Source organism: Passer montanus, unplaced genomic scaffold (genome assembly GCF_014805655.1).
Source record: "Passer montanus isolate IOZ18808 unplaced genomic scaffold, ASM1480565v1 scaffold40, whole genome shotgun sequence".
In the NCBI taxonomy this organism is placed as follows: domain Eukaryota; kingdom Metazoa; phylum Chordata; class Aves; order Passeriformes; family Passeridae; genus Passer; species Passer montanus.
The window spans coordinates 2,030,534-2,049,972 of NW_024368819.1; the positions used below are offsets into that span (position 1 = coordinate 2,030,534).

Below are 19,439 nucleotides of genomic sequence, written 5' to 3' on the forward strand. Positions count from 1 at the left end.
AACCACTGTATGGTTCTATAATTCTATTTCTTAGCTTACTGATTTTATTATTTAAGTCCTATAGCAGGCAGAGATTTCTCACCAGTACCTTTGGTTTCCTCTGGCCAACTGTGTGCATCTCCTAACCCCTACTTTGTTCTCCCTGCAGCCAGATTTCCTGTTTACATCTCTGCTGTCGCTTCCCTTGCACAGCCGAAGGGCTTTGGAAAAAGCACAAACAAACGAGCGTTTCCTCAAGATGCTGGCAGTTGCGTGCCTCTCTCCCTACCACTGTCCTTCACCTGGTCACAACACTGTCACATGCATTTAATGGCTTGTATTTCCTGTGCTCTGCTTTAACAGGCAGAATCTTTTAAATGCTGAAAGATATGGTGGTGCCAAGTGCCTGCTGAATTGTCCCTGGCAAGAGGGATTTTGCTTGCACCTACACAGCAGAGAAATCAATCAGGGGAATCATCTTGGGGTCATCCTTTTTTCTCATTCTGGCAGGTAAGGATGAGTTGTTCAACGCACAGCATGTTCATGCTCTCACACCAATTCCTTCTGAAAAGGTTCAGTATAGGGACAGCTGGTGTCCCCTGATAATATATGGAAGAGATCAAAGACTCCCATGGTCTTTCCTTTTAGCAGCAAAGATGGTGAAGCAGCTTCTCATCCTGCACCCACCAGGTTTTTTGGTACACTCACTACTAGCTGGGAGCTGTGATCTCAAATCTTCTGGATCCATTGGGGAATACCACAACATCAGACCAAAAAATCCCGCTAACAGCTTATGCAAGTCTATTAATTTAAATGACCACAGCACTGTTTAAAAGCATCAAAAAACGAAACCTGAAGAGAAGCAACATTATCTCTTTGCAGAAGATCTGTGGGAAGAAAGAATCCATCTTTTATGTTTGGGAAAGCCCCATCTATACCATATACTGTCCATTTCCAATAGCAGACTGAAGTATCTACAAAGGAGGAAGAAGATATACCCTGATTTTTTTTCCTAACTTTACACTGGTTTTTCTCTGTCTCAAGCCGTGTAACAACCACTCTACGCATGTTCAGCAGATGATAATGAAACCACAAGTGTTTATCTCAATCCAAAATGGCTTCATTTTTTTCCCCTTTCCTTAAACTCAGATTTAACCAGGGTTTTAATTCCAAGGATAAAAAGTGTATGCTTACCTTTTTATGCTCCACCTACAAACTTGGTTTTTTTTTTTTCCTTAAGGCACTTTCATCCACAAGTCTGACTTTGGTTTTATCTCTCTCTGCCACTATGTCCACTAACATCTTGGAGCATAAGAAACTATAGCAAGGAAGAGCCTTGGTCTGAAGATGGGTCTCCCCTGTATTTGTGCAAAGGGAGGGCAGCTCTATGGCCAGCACTCCACTGTGATGTTTTGGCTCCCAGGGAAGTCAGCAGAAGAGTGATGTGTCAAGACTGCCCTGCATGGCCTTCTTTTCCACTAGAAATTAATATTCTAAGAAAACAGCAATGACTTTCTGGCCTCCTAATGGAGAAGACTCACTGCCCAAAAGCAAGATGAGTACAAACTTTGCTAAACAGTTTGCACCACAATGGGAAATCACAAGTTGACAAGACGTCTGAAAAAAAACCCCAAACCCAAATCAAAGAAAACTCCCCCATGCCTCTCTGAGTGTGATAAAGAGATATTTCCAGAATTAATCTGCAAGGTGGGGGGCAAAAGCCCACAAGCTGCTCCTTTGTTCAGGGATATCTTTTTATTAATGTTAGCAGCATGAGGAGGCTGCTCAACCTGTGCTTCCTCCAGCACAGGTTGCAGGGACAACAAGGGTTGCAGGTTGTTCAGGGACAGCCCTGGGAGCCACCAGGCCAATGCTGAGAAGATGCTGTGGGTATGAACACAGCCCAGTGCATTCTGCCATGGAAACCCCAGGACGAGCTCTGACCTACAGGCCCAGCTCCAGCAGATTCAGTGACGGAGTCAGATGACGACAGCTCTTTTAGAAATAGAAAGCTGAGGGGGAAAGTCAGTTACTCATCCAAATCCAGTGCTCTCCCTTGGAAATGCATGGATGACACATACCATCAATTTTGGGAGGGGAGAAATCACATTTCTCCTGTCTTCACCCTGTCCAGATGTGCTTGGGCTGCCATGAGTGCAGTGAGGACTTGGGAGTTAAGTCCCCGTCCAACACACACACACATGCATGAGGAATATAGGAGGAATATATTTACACATTTAATGCATGTACTTACAAACAGTGTTGAGATTAGCTAGAAGTTACAGAAGTTATTAGTGTAGCAGCTGAAAAGATTGTTTCCATCCCATTATAACAAGGCAATGCAACATCTGGATATGGAAAACAGTTGACTAATGGCCAACGCTCACCTTGCTAAAGGATTAGGTGGAAATCTGTGGCTGTCTCAAGAGAAAGCCTAGGATGTAGCAGCATTCCTCTTCTGGAATTCCAGCTAACACTCAGATAGGAGTCCTCCAGATGCATTCACAACCAAGTAAATGAAGTTTATCTAAAACAATGCTTCGCCAAAACTAACACAAGGACAGTGACCTCTGGAATTTGGTGCTACTTGCAGATGTCCTAAAGGTTGCCATCAATGAAGTCACAGAAAAGGTACTTTAACCCATGGCAGTGATTCATCCAGGTATTTTTCTAGCAAAAAGCCTTATTACTGAGAGTTTCCTATTATTTGCAGGAAAATTCAGAGGCGAACAAACAGATACTAATTTGTTAAAAAGACAGATAAACATGTACAGGAAACACTTCTATGAAGGTCCTGATCCTCTGAAGATTAACAATCTACAGTACTGGAGACAAAACCATGACACTGAGGAAACAAGTGAACTATAAAAACAGGAAGAAGTGGAAGTTTATTTTTTTATGTTATTTTGAGGGAATATTTGTTTTTCTGAAGCTTAAGATACCAGCAAAAGCCTCCATCTGCAGGTCATACTATTCTCTATACAAAAGCAGCTGCAGCGAGTTTCCTCACCCAGGTCCCCAGAGCTGTCATATGGGGAGGCCATCCTGCACATTACAGATCTGCTGTTTCCCTAACCAACACTGTTGTTCAGTTTTCACCTCATCTAAAGCCATTATGTATTGATGCATAGACAATACTCTGTAGCTGACACCAATAAATCAAGTTATTTTGATGTTGCATTTCCCCCACAGCCACAGGGCTAGGAGTTCCCTCCAGATATGTATTTTGGTATGCTTACTGTAACAACATTAAGGTAGTACTTGTTGGAAATGAAGGGCTTTGCCACAAACAGAAATGTTGTTCTGGACTCTCCTGCCTTAAGTTTGCATTCAAATGAAGACAAAACCATCACTGCTGTGAATGACAAGGATGCAGCTGGGATGTGCTGGGGCCCACCACCACTTCTGCACCAACCTGCTGGCACAACTATTTTCAGACCATCACAAGTCACCAAAGCTGAACAGACCCATCACTTTGTCTGGAGCCACCAAACTTTGCTTCTGGCTCAGAAACATCTTGTGTTCGCTGATGTAGCATCACAAGGAGCCCTCAGACTTCTGTTCTATTATACATATCTTAACCTCCTTAAGTGAGTCAGGCTGAGGCACAGCACTGCCCAGGGGTCTTCTGCTTTTAAAGGAGGTGGGGAGAGTAGGAGACAGGGACCCCCACATCAATTTATCTTCACTCAGGATCTTTTTGGAGCAACTTCTCCATCTTTTTCTTGAAAAAGCCTGCAAGAAATCTAGATAATTCCCACTGCAACCAATGCCGTGCACATGTACTCAATGCCAACCTAAGAGCAGAATTCAAATCTGTCTGCAGAATTCCCAGAGCACAGAAAGCTATCAATGCAGAAAATAAGTTCAACTTAACCTGAAAAAAAGGTTTAAATATTTATGCTCTTAATATGTCCTCATCACTTCACTCTTCAGTACCATTTATAGCCAAGTTATTTTTGTCCACTGAAAGTCATCCCTTTGAACTAGGGCATTCACTGTTTAGGAAATACAATTAAATTTCCACGTTAGTTCGTGGATGTTAGTTAACTAGCAGGGGGAAAATTATCTGTGTTAAGAAAATGCAATGCTTTTCAAAGCCATGCTTTCCACTTGGCTTTGACCTCTACCACAACTGCAATAATGATGCAGATGTTATTGGTACGGTTATTGCACACAAATTTGTTAAGTATCTCTATACTGGATCAAACATTAAGCAGTTGCTCTTTGTCTGACCAACACTACACCAAGCCACATGCCTTCTGTTTTTGTATTAAGAACAACAATGACTGCCTGTAACAGTATGGTCATCAGTAGGTGCCCACCTTCTGCAAATTCACATTTCCTTTTCACATGATTACTTACATTCAAGTGCTGCTGAAATGCTGCAAATTCAATAGATCAGTTTTTACCTTTGCTACCTTCTGGGTTTGTCTGCCCCACGTGTGCTCATGTACCAGGGTTTTATGGGACCAAATGTTCTACATCACGTTGTAGCTCCTCCTGTTAAGTACTGGTATTGGTAATTAAACAACTCACATCAGTTACAAGCAGAAATTGGAATAATAACAGTAACAGACTGAGCTCATAAGCACTAGCTTCTAGGAAATCACTATCAGAAACACTGCTAAAGTTCATGCTCTCTGGCTAATTAAGTACTTGAGGTGGAGGTAAGGAGCTGCACCCATACACTGTGCTTACCAAGGCTTCCTGTGCTTTCCACCCCGTTATATCACCCAGAAAAGTAACTTCAACTCTGAAATGACACCCAGACACCCTGACTTCACCCCTTCTTTGCTCCAGATGAAGGAATGAGCTACCAAAAAGCCCTGTGCAATGCTTCCACAAAAGTACCAACTTTCACTCCTGCCATTGAGACAGATCATCAGTAGAGAGCCAACGAGCAAACTATTTTGCTAGTTTTGCTCCATTGTCTGCCAATACCCAAGAGATACTTTCAGAAGTCACGGACTGGCTCTTTAAGTCCTTTTCTTCAAAGCACATAAAAATAGTATGAAGCAACAGCAAAGCACAATAAAATGGCGGGTGCCTCATTCGTCTTCTGAGCTCCAGCAGCTCTGGTGACAGGACACAGTGTCCAGGACAACTGTAAACCAGATGATGCTGAAAGCGCTGGACTTTTGTTCTGGGACATCTCATGGCTTTTTCACCTTGCACAGTCCTGGCTGCATGGGGCACTTCTGCCTTACCCATTAATCAATCAGTGTTTGAGGTCCATCAGTACTTGGCACACCAATGACATGAGAAATAAAATCACAACAGCAACAAAAACAATAATAAAATTCAAGCAGCTTTAAAAATCTTCATGGCACAAACCCTGGACGCTCCTGCCAACCAAGGTAGCAATGGGGAAGGCTGAGCTCTGGTGCCAGGGACCCCAGATAGCCATCACGCCTATGATGACCAGCTGTTGCCAGTATGGAGGATGGTACGGGCACTATTTCAAAAATCCCACTCCTGGATAGCGCCTGGGACTTCCTCTGCCAAGCATGTGGCATTGCAAGCTCCAGGAGGCTCCTCACTTGCTTTCCTGAAATGCTGCTGTGGAATGGGCACAGAGGGCTTTGATGAGCCCAGAGGTGCTCACACTGTTTCCAAATAGCTGGTTTCCAAATAGCAGCTATATGAGCTGCTGAAGGTGCTACATCCCATTTAGATTTGCAGGGATAAAATTAAGCTTTTCCTTTGATAGGGAGTGATTTTTGCACGGTGCCACAATGCTTGTTCAGGCAAGCTTTCTATTCACCTGGGGCAAGCATACTCTTCAAGCTTAATTAGATCATATCCCTAGCTAAAAAAACTTAATAGTTAATTGAAACTTCATGCCAACCTATGGTCTGCTCTGCATGTCTCTCATGCCTCGTGTAATAGAAGTCCAAGGGTGGGAGAGCAGCGTGGGGTGGGGAGAATGTTTAATTTTAGCCAAAAGGAAGAACAGAGTCAGCACACTGCCTAGCTAAAGAAACAAACAAAAAAATAAAAATCCACTCTGCCACAATCCCGCTCCATGATGTGAGCTGACTAGAACATGCATATGACCCATAAAGCAGAGGAGTGCTGAATGTCAAAAAGTGTTCACAAAACTGGATACAACTATGGACAACACAAGCCAAGAGTGCTGTGCTATGCAACATGGGGGAACAGCCTGCACAAGCCTTGGAGACGCCAAGGAGGCACTCTCGACAAAACTAAGGCTTATCCTGCCGAGGGGAAGTTATCACATACAGAAGAAAGTATCTTTTTTAAGCACAGAAGAGGTTAGTATATTTAACATTTTAATTAGCTCATGAATGACAAAACCACAGCGCTGCAAAAGAAGTTCCTGTATTTAAAATATTCCAAAATAAAATTAATATACAGGGACTGGATTTCAGCCTTTTAGGTGTTTCTTTCTCCCATATTTAAGGTCTATTTTCAGAATAAGTAACATATAAGATACCAAGAACATACACAAGCTGTAAACAAGCACAAACCTTTCAACCTTTCTTTTATTCAATTAACTGAAGAAACTCATTCATGTTCTCTGTGATGCAGTACCTTCCTACAAGCCACACTTTGCCCTCCCTCCAGTCATATGTTTCTGCCTGGGATTCAAAGATTTCCCTTTGGTGTCAAGGGAGTTTCTAAATTCCCTTTATGAATTATACAGCAAGAGATACCTGAAACAGGTGCTCAGCCAAGGACAATCCCTTGAAGCCATCCAAGGAAAGCCCTCCTTGGTTTTCTGCCATCTCAGTAACTGAGGGAGCTCTAAGGACAGTTCTGGCAATTTACAGGTAGGGCTGCCCTGGACTTTATATAATACATCTTTGAGAAAAAGATTATAAGCTTCTTAAGTTTTCTGCTGTCCAGAATTTGAAGCAAAACATCAAATCAGCAAAACATCCCAAAGGGGTTACTGCTTTCATCGATCAATACATATCATTTTCAAGTGTCTTGAAACGCATTGACAAAACAGGAAAATTTGCCTATGGATTAAAAAAACCCCAAATTCAACAAGTTGTTCTGCATTTTTTGTCCTTGCTACAAGAGATCTTGAGGAGAGGTTCAGGCGCCAGACAGTTCTGTCCCAGCCCAGCACCAGTTCTGTAAAACACAGCACGGTTTCCCTTCCCTGTTTGCTTTGCACTGTGGACTTCCACGCCTCACGTCCCTGCTCTGCAACCACCGCCATCCGTCATGCTTCAGCTGCCTCTCCCTGGCTATTTACTTAGGGCTGGGTACGGCCAGGAATTCCTCCGTGTAACAAAATGTACAAACGTGCTTTTATGTGGGGCATTTCGGTGCTGGAGAGTGCTCTCAAGGAGTTTCCCCTCTCTGTCCCGAGGAGCTGGCTTTACTCAGAAGTTCAGGGAGCAGCAGAAGTTTCTTGCTGACGAAAGTCATGTGTGGAAGCAGAGGAAAGGGGCTCAACATTTATTCCATCCACCTAAGTAAACGAGAGCTTAAAAGAGTTCAGAATCCAGAACATAAGATATGATAAGGCTTAACAGGTAAGGAAATAGCTGGGTGCTCTGTATCTGGTAAGGAATGCACCCCTCAACAATAAGCCAAAGAAGACTCACTGTCTAACACTGTCTGCAGAAACAAAGAAGGTTCACTTCTGGTCTAAGAAAAATAGTCACCACATCCTTGTGCCCTCTCTAGCAAAGGATGACCCAACTAGCCCAAATTCACATCATGGCAGTTAATAAAACCATGAACTGAAATTAATCAGTACAGAAAAATTTGTATTTTTTTCTGCTGACCCACCACAAATTAAGATAAATTTCTCTGCCATTCCATTCTTGCCCCCTCTCCCCACTGCTCTCATTACACACAGGGATGTTTACTTCAATACCCACTGTAAAATAAATCTAGTGCTAACTACGCTCAGAAGTAACATCAGTAGCTACCTACCAAGTATTTTTAATGCATGCTAAGATTTGGAGAGCCACTTTCATATAAAGATGAGAGAGGATGTGAAGGATCTGCCTTTGATGTTCAGTTCTCAACTGAAGGAGAGTTAATATTGACCATTTCAAGAGACAACCTCTTCCAAATGCAGGCATGCTCTCTGCAACCAGCAGCAGCAGCTTTCAGCCAGCTCACTGGAGCCCATTATTGAGCTCTTTACAGCAAATTCACAACAAATAGCTTATGTTATATATTGTATCTAACTGTTCCATAGACAACCGGTTGGAGACAACATATCCAGATGCCTCTTGCAAAGCAGCTGGGTTTTCCAACCCTGGTTTACAGGGCAGGGGTTTCCTTATACTGGACAAAGGCAGCACCTGGCTGCTTTAAACACCCACATCGTGAACAGCCAGGGCTCACACCTTGTGACCCAAGGTGAATGATGATCTGAAGAATGTCCAGCCAGGGGTGCTCATTTTCAGTCCCACCTCTGCCATTCGTACTCCAAGCACTGAAATTAGAGCAATTATTTCCTTCTTAAAATATGTAGAAGCAAGCACTATTTGCAGCTGCCTATGCTCAGGAGGGTACCAGACTCATGTAAAACCTGGTGAATGGTCTTGTGAGAAATTAATTCTCCCCTTCCTGCAGCAGATAGCAAGCAAAAGAGCTAAACAGTCTAAGAATATTTCATTGCTTTTTTTTCTTTATATGAAATTTGTACAAAAGGTATGCCTTTTAAAATCTCAACATTTAAGTGCTGGAAAAAATGATGTATTTTCTCCTCTGCATCACCTTATGTCAAATCAACACAGAAACCTTAGTTACATTCACAACACAAAGAGAATGGATTAGCAGAATCACTCTGTGATTTTATTGCTTCAATGCAGAATGTGGAGTGTATTTGGCCAACAGAGGCAAACCCAAAAGCAGCAAAGCACTCTCCTGCTCACTGCTATTCCCCTTTGGTTTTGTTCAAGTCAGCGCTGAGAAAGCAAATTAAGCTTCCACTCTCAGCTCCTATAATGGCACGAGATATGCAGCACTGAGTCCAGAAGTTTATATATTTTCTCTTTAAAACATGAATGGGAAAGTGTACACAAACACCCTTCTTTCCCCATCCCTTCCTTCCCATAAGAAGGGCTGTTTATTTTTTTATTTGACCTTATAAAGGGTTGGGGAAGCTATTCCACCAATACTCTGATAAAGGTTGCCCACGCTTCCTTAGGGATATAGCCAAGGGAAGGAAGAAAAAAAACCTAAACCACCACCCAAACACCCCCACCAGCAACAAAACTGCTGCATGTATTATTTAATGACTTTTGTATAAAACACCAAATTTTATCCACTAATTAATCCAGTCTACAGCTCACCCAGAGCTTTCCTGAACTAGAAAACACAGAGAACATGGATGTACAAGCAGTAAGCACTGCAGAACTTCAGTGCTCCATACAAACCAAGATAAAACTGCCTCAGATGGGGGCTTTTTGTATTTCAATTTATGGATCTCCAGGACTACCATTTCTAAAATAGCCCATGTGGCTCCTAACTCTAGGGAACAATTGTTTTTGCTCATGGGGATTTGGAATGAAGAGGGGCTTTTCTGCATGCACGGAAAATTTATTTCAGGACTCTTGCTTAAAGGCACACAAGCAGAATGAAACCAAATGAATGGTTGGTGGCAGACTTTGTTAAGCTGTAATTTTTTTCATTCATAGGCTGTGATTTTAAAGGGCTCCTCAACTGCTCTCTGGGGGAGGATCAGCACAGCTGAAGTCACTGGCACACCAACCACCATCTCCACATCCAAAAACTGGGAGACCCTAGCTACATCCTGGCCTCTGGGCACAAGGTTATTCCTAGGACACAGGAAGCCTGGGAGAGAAGCAAGATTTTTAATGTGCAAGCAGAGAAGTTGGGTGAAAACATCACAGTAAGGGAGGCACACATTTTAACATCATCCAGCCCAGCATCACACAAGATGGCCACATCAATCCCAGGATCAATAAAACTCTTTTGGAGTTCAATCCAAGGCATCAAAATAAGCCTATTTCTGTCTCCCCTGTATCTGCTGCCTGCTAAGCATTTCTACAGATACCACATTCCTATAATGATAACTTTGAGGTGGGAGAAGATCACCCTCCCCTATGTACTCATCAAGCCAAACAGATAAAATCCCTCACCTTCCTCCTGACTCTGCCCATCCACACAACTCTGCATTTGTAAGGATATTAACCAAAAATGGTCACCTATCCAGAGAGACAGACCTGGGAAGGTTCAGGACTTCTGGGTAAGGGAGACACAGACTTTGTTAACTGATAAAAGCACAAACAAACATGATGAACAGCTAAAAAAAGAAGAAAGGTTGATATTTATCATATAACTTGTTTTAGGAACTACTGTAAAAAGGCACATCACTGACCTGATAAGATCTTCCAAATCAGTGGAGTTTATGTATACATAGGCACAAGGGGAAAAGGTTTATTTGGACTTTAAGGTTCTTCCTGTAGGATGCAGTGTTTATAAAGGGTATTTCTAGAACTTCCTGACTGCATTTGTGAGATCGTGCTCTCTGTGTGCCTCCAGTTCCCTCTCCACACCAGCCTGCCCCTCTCATATTAATTTTTTCATTTTATTTATTGTTTTTAACCCATCTGGTTAACTCTGCATTTCACTTCCTTCCATTAACAAGCAGCGGCTCATCTCCAGCACGGTTTAGTAATTTTCCAGCCATTCAATACACTCATGAAGTATTACTCTAACAAAATGCCAAATACTTGCACAGAAAAGAAAGAAGGAAATTTTCCCCTTAAGCAGCTCTAATGGCTTAATTGTACTGCAGCCTTTTATTTTTGCTTTTAAACACAGAAAACAAGCTCTGCACTCTCTCTTTCTTCTAGTTCAACTAAACAACTAAACACCAAGTGCCTTTTTAAAAACACAAGGTCATTCAAGCAATGCAAGCATGAGAATTACTATTTTATAAAACTCTGTACCACTTCCTAACTCTTTATCTTTATAGCCACCAAACTGCATACATACAACAACATGTAAAGCAATGATGGGCTGCAACCAGTTTAACACCTCCCATGCCAGGTTTCAGTCAAGGATGAATCACATTGGCAGCATTATAAATCTCTAGTGATAAAGTTTTTGCTGCAATTTCACCAGTATTTAAAATAAAAAGCCTACCACTGAAGTATCAGTGCCTTTTCCATAATTTATAAACAGAGACACTTTAAATACATGGAGCATAACAAGCTCCTGAAATACAGAGATTTACACTGAGGTCTAACAGAGGTGTCTGCACCCTGGCCCTCCACTGCCACCAAAGCAAGCAGCTTTCAAAACAACTTCAAAAATAAAAATAAAAACTTTAAAAAGAAATCAGCACTAAGGAATCAGACACCTTGGTTTTTAGGAAGTGTGATCATGTAAGGTGACTGCATTGTTGAAACTGTGGAGAAGGCAGGTCTAGATCTGGCCCCCACCTTCAGCAACATGCTCTTCCATGCAGCTCCTTCACAGCCAATCTGCTAGCAGAGGAGGGTGAATTTCTCATCTCATCAACATCAAGACCCACTGCATGGGGTACCCAAAGCAAAATTAGGCATTTATCACCCCACTGAACCACTGGACTTCCGACCTCAAACCCTCACCCACACAGTACAGACAAACAGAGAGGTGCAAAGATCCAAGCATCACAGTAATCACACAAATAAACGAAACAAAAGTAAGTAATTGAACAAAAACTAAGCTACACATCTATAAACCTCCAAGCATGCTCTAAATTAACCCAGGAATATTTTTCAGATCTCTACATAGTTTTTAAGAATGAGACAGTTTGTAAATAATTGCAACCCCAGAGCCAGATCCCCACAGCAGTACTGACTGTACTCGCCAGTTCTACTGATGCCTTTCAGCAGCTCTTTTATGGCATCCCTTGGATCACAGGAAAACAAAAGAAATAGCTCTCCAGTACTAGAACCTGGACACTTTTCCCCTTCACAGCCCTCCAGGTTTTACAAAGATGGATGTGGTGATGAGCTGCCCAGAACGCCGACTGCTACCAAGGCACGATCCCAGCTATTCACCCGCCCCCCACCTCGTTCTGCCCCAACTTGAGGCAAAGCACACGCTTCCCTCTGTGCTGCAACTTGAAGCATTAGTTAGCAGCCTTCTCTCAGCTCCAGGGCATACCTTTCCACTTGTAAAACCAGGTGAACAGCCAGCATGCCTTCCAAGCACTTGGAAGCCCAGGTGGGAGTGTTTGGACATGTCAGCAAAGAAATGCAGCGAGTGGAGGTAAGCTGAGCTCTCTGCTTTTAGTGAAGGGGTGAACATGGTGGGTATTTTTTTGGGCAGCATCCCCCTCGAAACAGGGACCTGCTCAAGGTGTTATGGATTAGGAGTCATTACAGAAAAAGAAGTGCTGCCAGTATTTGTTTCACCTCATGTATGTCCCCCACAAAAATGCTCTCCACCACTAGGTATGGGAATGAATAAATAAATAAAAAGCATAAATGGTCTAGAGACTCAAACAAAAAAGGCAAATTACACAGGTGTGCTTTAGCTCAGATACTAATTGCTTCTAGTGGCATCAACTAATTCTAAATATGGACTTAATTCCTGTAAAACCACATCATTTAAGAAATGTCTTTCTGCAGGTGAGGGGAGGACCAGCAAGGAGCTGGTAGGTGAGCTGTGGTGCTGCAACAGGCTCCAGTGTTTAGGGAAGAAGTTTTGTGATTTCCCAGAGTGTTTTGAAACTTTGACTGCTGTACAAATGCCTTCAGTGTGTTTAAAGTATTGCAATGGAAACTAATCTCGCTCTCAACTACTCAGAGAGACAAGCAATGTTCTACATTTTAATGTACAGGAGAGAAGCAGCCACTTCCAGCTAGCAAGAAAAGAAGTAATGGGACTATCCAAACAGGATGTATGTATAATACAGTTAAAAAACCCAACAACCTAAGTGTTTCCAGACCTCCTCGGGACTTGAGTGCATGTGCAGAACACGCTCCTGTCCTTGCATGGCAGCGCAGGTCCCTACAAGCCGGAAGATGTGTTTCCCATACACAGGATCAAAAGACGCTATCAGGTTTTACAGCACATCTCCCAGCGCCGGTCTGGCAAAGAGCAGCAGCAGAGGTGGAACAGTGACCAACTCAACCCTCCTATTAAAAAGGAGGGGGAAGTGGTTACTCTCAACAGGAGACAAACACTTCTGTTCCTGGGAGAGATGTACATAGGTAAGAAATCCTAATGTTACTTGTGAAAGCCTGTTTATCCTTCAAATAGTTCACTGACGATACTAATTCTGGCTTGCATTTTTCCTCATTTCTGTAGTACCTGGGACAAAAAGCTCTAGCTAGCAAGGAAAAAGCTTCATCACCACCGCAGTCTTCAGGTCACAGAATGCTTTTGTCCGTGCCAGACACTGCTGTCCAAGTCTGCACTTTGGGCAACTCTGCAATCCCACTTTTGGAAACACCACAAACTGGGAAATCAACTTCTATTATTAGGAAGTCCCTTAAACCCTCCTTCCCATGCCTGCCAGTAAGAAGCTTCCTTCCTAGCTGGAATAGCCATCAACAGTACTCAGCTGATAGACTCAAGATCTCTCCTCTGATTACATGTAGGAGTTAGGAACAAAGGGGAGGGGAGGGTGACGGGGACACAAGTCCCCAAAACATAGTCCTTGAAGTGCAAGTTGCAAGCAAAGAAAGTCAAACAATAAAGTTATTCAAGAGTGTAAGAACAAGCAGGCTAGAGACAAAAACAGTACTTTGGGTTAAAACTCACTTTAGACCTACTGCAACAGGTAGAACCTGCTGGCTGCCGGCAGAAAGGTCTCCAACAGCTTTGAAAGCAGGTTTTGTAATAGTGCTTTTGATAAAACACCTTACTTCAAGGTGAAGCATCTGCTTCTACTGCATGGGGTAGACAGTGTTGTACTCCACTGGGTGCATGTTATAAGGATGACCTTCCCCTGATGTAAGGAGTAAATACTGCCATGGGGGCCTGCCTGCAGCATGAGTAGTAGCAGTCCTGCTTCCAGACAAGAGTGACACATGAAGGAATAGAAATAAAATCGCAAGCAGCAAAACAATACCCTTGAGAGTGTGGAGAAAAGGAAATGGAGACAGAAAATGAGATGGAGTGAAGACATCCTCCTGGACTTTGAGATGATGTCCACCTGCCCCCACAACACTTGTCTGATATCAAGCTGGAGCAGAAAAAAGAGGTTTGGGAACATTTGCTGGTACCAGGACGGATGGTGATAAACCTCCTGGAACTGCTGTGCTGGTGGGCAGAAGTGCAGTAGTAGTGCATTGCTTTGCTATTCTTGCTGCATCAGCAGGGCTTGCCCCTCATCCCAGCTCCATCCTGCAGTCCCATGGCCTCCACTGATCCAGCAGTGGTTTTCCCTGCCTTGCAAGGAATCAAATCCTGAGAAACCACATGGGCAAACCCAGCCTTTGCTCCCAAGAGCTGATGCAAAATCCAAGGTGAGGGTCAGATGCAGAGAGAAGGCGGCCAGCACAGCCCAGCTGCATTTCTCTGCAGCTTGAGAGGGTCAGGTTTACAGCACTGAGCAAGCACCAGAAAAATAAATTATTAAAGGAAATCTGACAAGGAAAGGGGGTGGACGTGGGTAGAGAAACGGGAAGGAAGGAAAACTCAGAAGATCTTGGCAGAAAACCAATAGGTAAGAAAAGAAACAAAAAAAAAAAAGAAAAAAGAAATCATTATAAACCATCAGCTGCGTTTACCCATGGCCAAAGTGGAAAGAAATGGCCAGTGCAAGCAAGATACTGGGAGATGCTGTCCTGCTCTGCTTGCAGCCAGGCTTGGAGCAGACCTCTCTTTCCAGTGCTGGGATTCATGTGACAACAGCTTCTTGCTTGCTTTTGGTAGTCTACAGAAATGGGGACCTGCTGCAGTTCCTATCTCCTGTCAATCAACTCCACAGTCTATCTGTGCCTTTTTTAGTCAACTGACCTTTTCTATTTTACTTCTTTTTTAAATTCTACACTGCTTTAGAAGCCTAAGTCCTACAAAAATCAAATGCTCCACTTAGCAAACAGGGCATATATCAAAAACACAGTCTCCAGAGCTGTACTTTTAGTTTCACTGATCTCTGTGCCCTCTCCACCCCTGCACAGCTCTTGCAAGAAAGATCACCTTTTGCTGTTACAAAGGGGGGAAAAAAAGGAAAAACAAAAAAGCCACATTTTTCAATGAATTTGTTGTAGGGAGCAGCTCCTAGGTCCATTCTGCTGGAGGGAAGGAAACTGAATTTATCGATTCCTCAAGTATGCCAGACCGTGTAAGAAAGAAAAATGAGGGACTGAAACCAATAGTTAAGTTGTGTCTCATTCCTGAGTTCCTATTTTCCAGCCTGGTCCCAAAGAAGGAGGACAACTACCATCATCTCCCTGCAATTTGGTGGCTGACAGGAAGCAATTTTGTGGTTTAAATCCAGCTAACAGCAAACCAAGCCCATGTTAAGAGCGAGCCTTGCCACACAACGCACTTTTGTTTGCAGCCTCAGGATTTAATTAAACAGGTAGATAAAACCTACCTTTTAACCCACGCTCCAGGGTGTGCCTCAGTGAGATAAAAAAACAGGCTGCAAAAACAGGTCAAAGATGATTCCAGTGCTGGTGCAGCATCTGCGCTGCACTCAAACATCATCCCACACTCCTCAACGAGGGGAGCTGCACCAAAAATCCTCACTTTCTGGCCCAAAGGCAGGTTGGTTGGTTTCTCCTTTTCAGTGCTGCATCTGGGTTATCCTGCACGGGGTCACAGCAGGGTCTAATGTACTGAGAAATTAAAAATCCAGCTCCCTTCCTCTTGTGGCAACCCTCTTCCCTTCCAGTTGTCTGACCCAACAGCCTCTCCATACATCTTCCACCTACAATTTCTTTTCAAGGCATTTCCAAAACAGAAGTAGAAAGATTAGAAAGGACAAATCCCTTCATTTTTTCCCTCCTCTTCTTCATCTGACAGATCTATTATTCCCTTATAAACAACAACTTCTCCCAGAGACTGAACAAAGCAGCTACTTACATGTCATATTTTAAACAGGCATGTTTTCAGGCCAAGAAATAAACAGTTATATTTTGGCAATCCTTCATTTCCTGTCCTATTTGCGAGCGATAATGTCATAACACACAGTGTGTCCCATGCCTTCCTCCCTGGCTGAAACTTGCAGCAAAATAATTTAGCTGAATGAGCTGCCTTTAATACCTACAAAAAAAATCATCAGAATGGGGCATAAATGTAGTGAAAATGAAGGGGGGGGGCAAATAATTTTTTTCAGCACAAAGGGCAAACTGCAATACTGATGGATTCAGTATTCAGAGCAAACATTGTTGGTGTCTGCTCAGATGTGAAGGGAAATGAGATTTTTGGACAGGCAAAAGAACCAGCAAGTCTAATTTTCTTTCCTTAGACTGGAAAAACACATCCGTGTGATCTCACAGCACACTGCGCTGTCCCGGACACCACCACAGCAACCCTACATATATGCCACTTAACCCAGCTTGTTAAAAACCTCCGGGGGACCAGTCCCACTTGCAAACACTTGGCAGGAGCGCTCCCAGCTCACTGGAATAAATCAGGCGTGTGCTGGAGCGGCGGAGACACTCCCGGGACACAGCCCGGCCAGGACATCGCGGCTCCATCCCAAGCAGCGCAAGGCTGCGGACCAACACTTCCTCGTTCTCTGACCTTTTCCATTTAATTACTTCCTGTGACTTTCTTGGAACCATGCATCGGAACGAGCAGGCGGCAGCCTCCGGGCATAACCGAATCACTGTAAGGGTTCAGCTCCATTCTCCTCCTCACAGGAGGAAAAGCCACGGGCAGCCCATCCAGGATGGCTGGGGAGAGGGTCGCCCACAGCCGCCCATCCTCTGGGTGCGGCACTGCCCGAAATCCCCCAGCGCTCAGGTCCAGCACGGCAGCCTCTGATTTATGACCTGGCATCCCATTCTGCCCCCAGCCTGCAACGTGCGAGGCAGCACGGGCTGAGCGAGGGGCAAGGAGGGAAGCAGAAATAAAGGCTGAGATGCAGAAAGAGGCGCTCGCTTGGCAATGACAAACTGACCTCTAAGTATCGATCCGGAATGGTGCAGTTCTGAAGGGACCGATGAGTTTCCAGCATCCTAAGTCCTGTTTGTTTCCCTTCCAGCTTTTGTAAATTACCTCAAAGCGCTAAGTGTAATTGAGCTGTTCTCAAGAAACTACTAAAAAAAGAGGCAAAAAGAAGGGGGGGGGACACCTTTGTTATTTACTTGAAGAGGGTTATTTTAAAAGGCATCCTGACAGTGGTCCCTTTTTTTGTAATCTGGCTGTTAACATTTGCTCACAGTGCACTCAGTGAAACAAGAATAGCTATGCAAATTAAAGCCAGATATCTAGGGCAAATAGCGCGCTATACTACCATTGTTCTGACAGCTTGAGAAAACTTATCAGGAGAGCCTGTCCTTATTTCTTTTAACACCATATATATTGGAGGAAAAAAAAAAAATCAAATCACTTCACCCACCACCGAAATGAAAAAACAACCCATGAGTCACCGACTTCAGCAACGCTATCAATCAATGCAAGGCTGGAAGCGAGGAGCTTACAGAGGAAACCATGGCTTACCTGAAACACCTCGCCGTGCCCTACAAAGCCAAGGCCGGCACTAAACCCTGGCAGCCCAACCACGGCCTCCAGGAGACCAGCCTGGGATGTGCACTGAGGCAAGGACCCCGAGGCATCACTGACCCCAAAAGGCAACACATCCAGGCCACAACAAAAAAAGCTTTCAGTGGCCCGGGAATGGGTTGGGTACCAGCTCCCTGTGGCCACCAGCACTCCCAAGCTCCAAGGGACCAAAGCACACAGTGCTGCTGGCTTCACAGGAGAGGTGGCATGATCCAAGAGCTCCCACACACATGAAAACCATTAGCTGAAGCCTCTGTCAGCATGGCAGTGCAGCAGCACACGGGAGAATTCACTCCCAAAACAAACTGCAGCCTACAGTCAGGGGTAAAAAATCCCCCCACCTAATCATCAGAGCTAAGTGCTCGTGTTTTACACCAGCATTCACCTCTGCACCGAGCCCTGCAGGAAAACACATTTGGAGCAGTATTTTGCCTCAAGATGAAGGTTGGTGAGTGCCAGATTTTTGCCTGCTGTATTGAGTTAGGTTTGACCCCGCGTTCTCAAACCCAGAGACAGGGACCCAATTCTCTTCTTGTCCAATTTACAAAGTTTAAAAAAAAAAAAAACCCAAACAAACCAAATGAAGAACCAGATTTTTTATTGGAGATGAGTTGGCCACATTTTTCCAGCCTGTCAGGTCATGGCAATCTGCATGCAACTACTTCTTTTTTGGTTGGTTTTTTCGCTTGTTTTGGTTTTTTTTTTTTTGTTGTTGTTGCAAGAACCTTACCAACTTCAAAATAACCACGATTTTAGAAGCTACATACAAACACATATTTATAGTCTCTTCATTAAGAGCTGCCAAAATAACAATTCCTCTCCACACACACATCTGGGGCAGAAGCCATTTCCTTCACCACTCACATTTCTCCAGTAAATCACCCTAAAACACGTTTACCACGATGAAGGTGCAAGCGTGGCACACGCCACCGATTATGATTTTTCTCGGACCTCAAAACCGAGCCAAAAAGTTGCACAATTTTGACGCTTCTTTATAAGCCCTGCAAGGAGTCGTTTTAAAGCACGGTACATCCTATGGCGCTTGGCACCGACCCAGTCCTGCACGCCAGTGAGTCATTCCTCTTGACTGTCAAAACCCCGAAGGAGATAGCCAGGAACAGCCCTTGGGCCAGCACGGCGTGAAAGAGCCCTTCCTGCCATTCCGCTGCAGTAGCTTCGGATTTTGGGGAAGAAAGCATTAAAAAAAAAGGGAAAAGGGCACCGTCGGGCATTTTGAAAGCCTCGGCGCGGCCCCTCGGGGGGTTTATCAGCGGGGAGGCGGCGGGAGGGCTGCGGAGCGGGGGTGGGCGGCGGGGGGTGACGGTGAATGGGGAGGCCGCCGGTGACCGGGTTTAGGGGCCCCGCACCCCGGCGGGGCCGCGCCGCCCTCCCGGGGGTTTTTATGAATGAAAGGGCCGTATGCAAATGAGCGCGGCCCGGGGGGAGCGCGAAATGGCGGATGCGCGGGCGGGCGGCGCGCACACGAACGCGCGTGTCCGCGTCCCTCTGTCCGCCCGCGGCCGGTCCGTCTGTCCCTCAGTGCACGGGGCATGGGGATGAGCGACCCGCACCGGTTCCCGCCGGGGCAACAAAGACTGTCCCCTGTTCGTGCCCCCCAGCCGCCCGCCGCCCCCGGCCCCGCTCACTCGTCAGGGTAGGCTTCCTCGGTCATCTTCTCCCCGTCTAGGCTCATCCCTCGCCGCGGGCGGCCGGGCTGCGCCTCCGCATCTTCCCGAGCTTCACATGGCGAGGGAGGCCGCGCCGCGGCGGGCCGGGGCTGGCGGCCGCGCCGGGCCCGACGGCGCGGGAGCGCG

At 44.8% G+C, this 19,439-nt stretch overlaps 2 protein-coding genes across 4 annotated transcripts in view; one reads left to right on the forward strand and one right to left on the reverse strand.

Moving 5' to 3' along the window:
* The window catches only part of SPRED2 (sprouty related EVH1 domain containing 2), a 59,303-nt gene extending 39,870 nt beyond the window's left edge, over positions 1–19,433 (reverse strand). The window contains exon 1 of one of the 2 annotated variants that reach the window (XM_039718965.1): positions 19,272–19,433. In XM_039718965.1, coding sequence (XP_039574899.1) covers positions 19,272–19,318 — 47 coding nt within the window. In that variant the 5' untranslated portion in view covers positions 19,319–19,433. Of the gene's footprint in view, positions 1–15,487; positions 15,804–19,271 lie in introns of those variants that run through there. The other variant, XM_039718964.1, reaches the window with a different exon arrangement.
* LOC120506873 overlaps positions 18,987–19,439 on the forward strand; it is a 2,620-nt gene continuing 2,167 nt past the window's right edge. For both annotated transcript variants that reach the window (XM_039718967.1, XM_039718968.1), the window contains exon 1: positions 18,987–19,279. In XM_039718967.1, the coding sequence (XP_039574901.1) occupies positions 19,032–19,279 (248 nt within the window). In that variant the 5' untranslated portion in view covers positions 18,987–19,031. The remainder of the gene's footprint in view (positions 19,280–19,439) is intronic.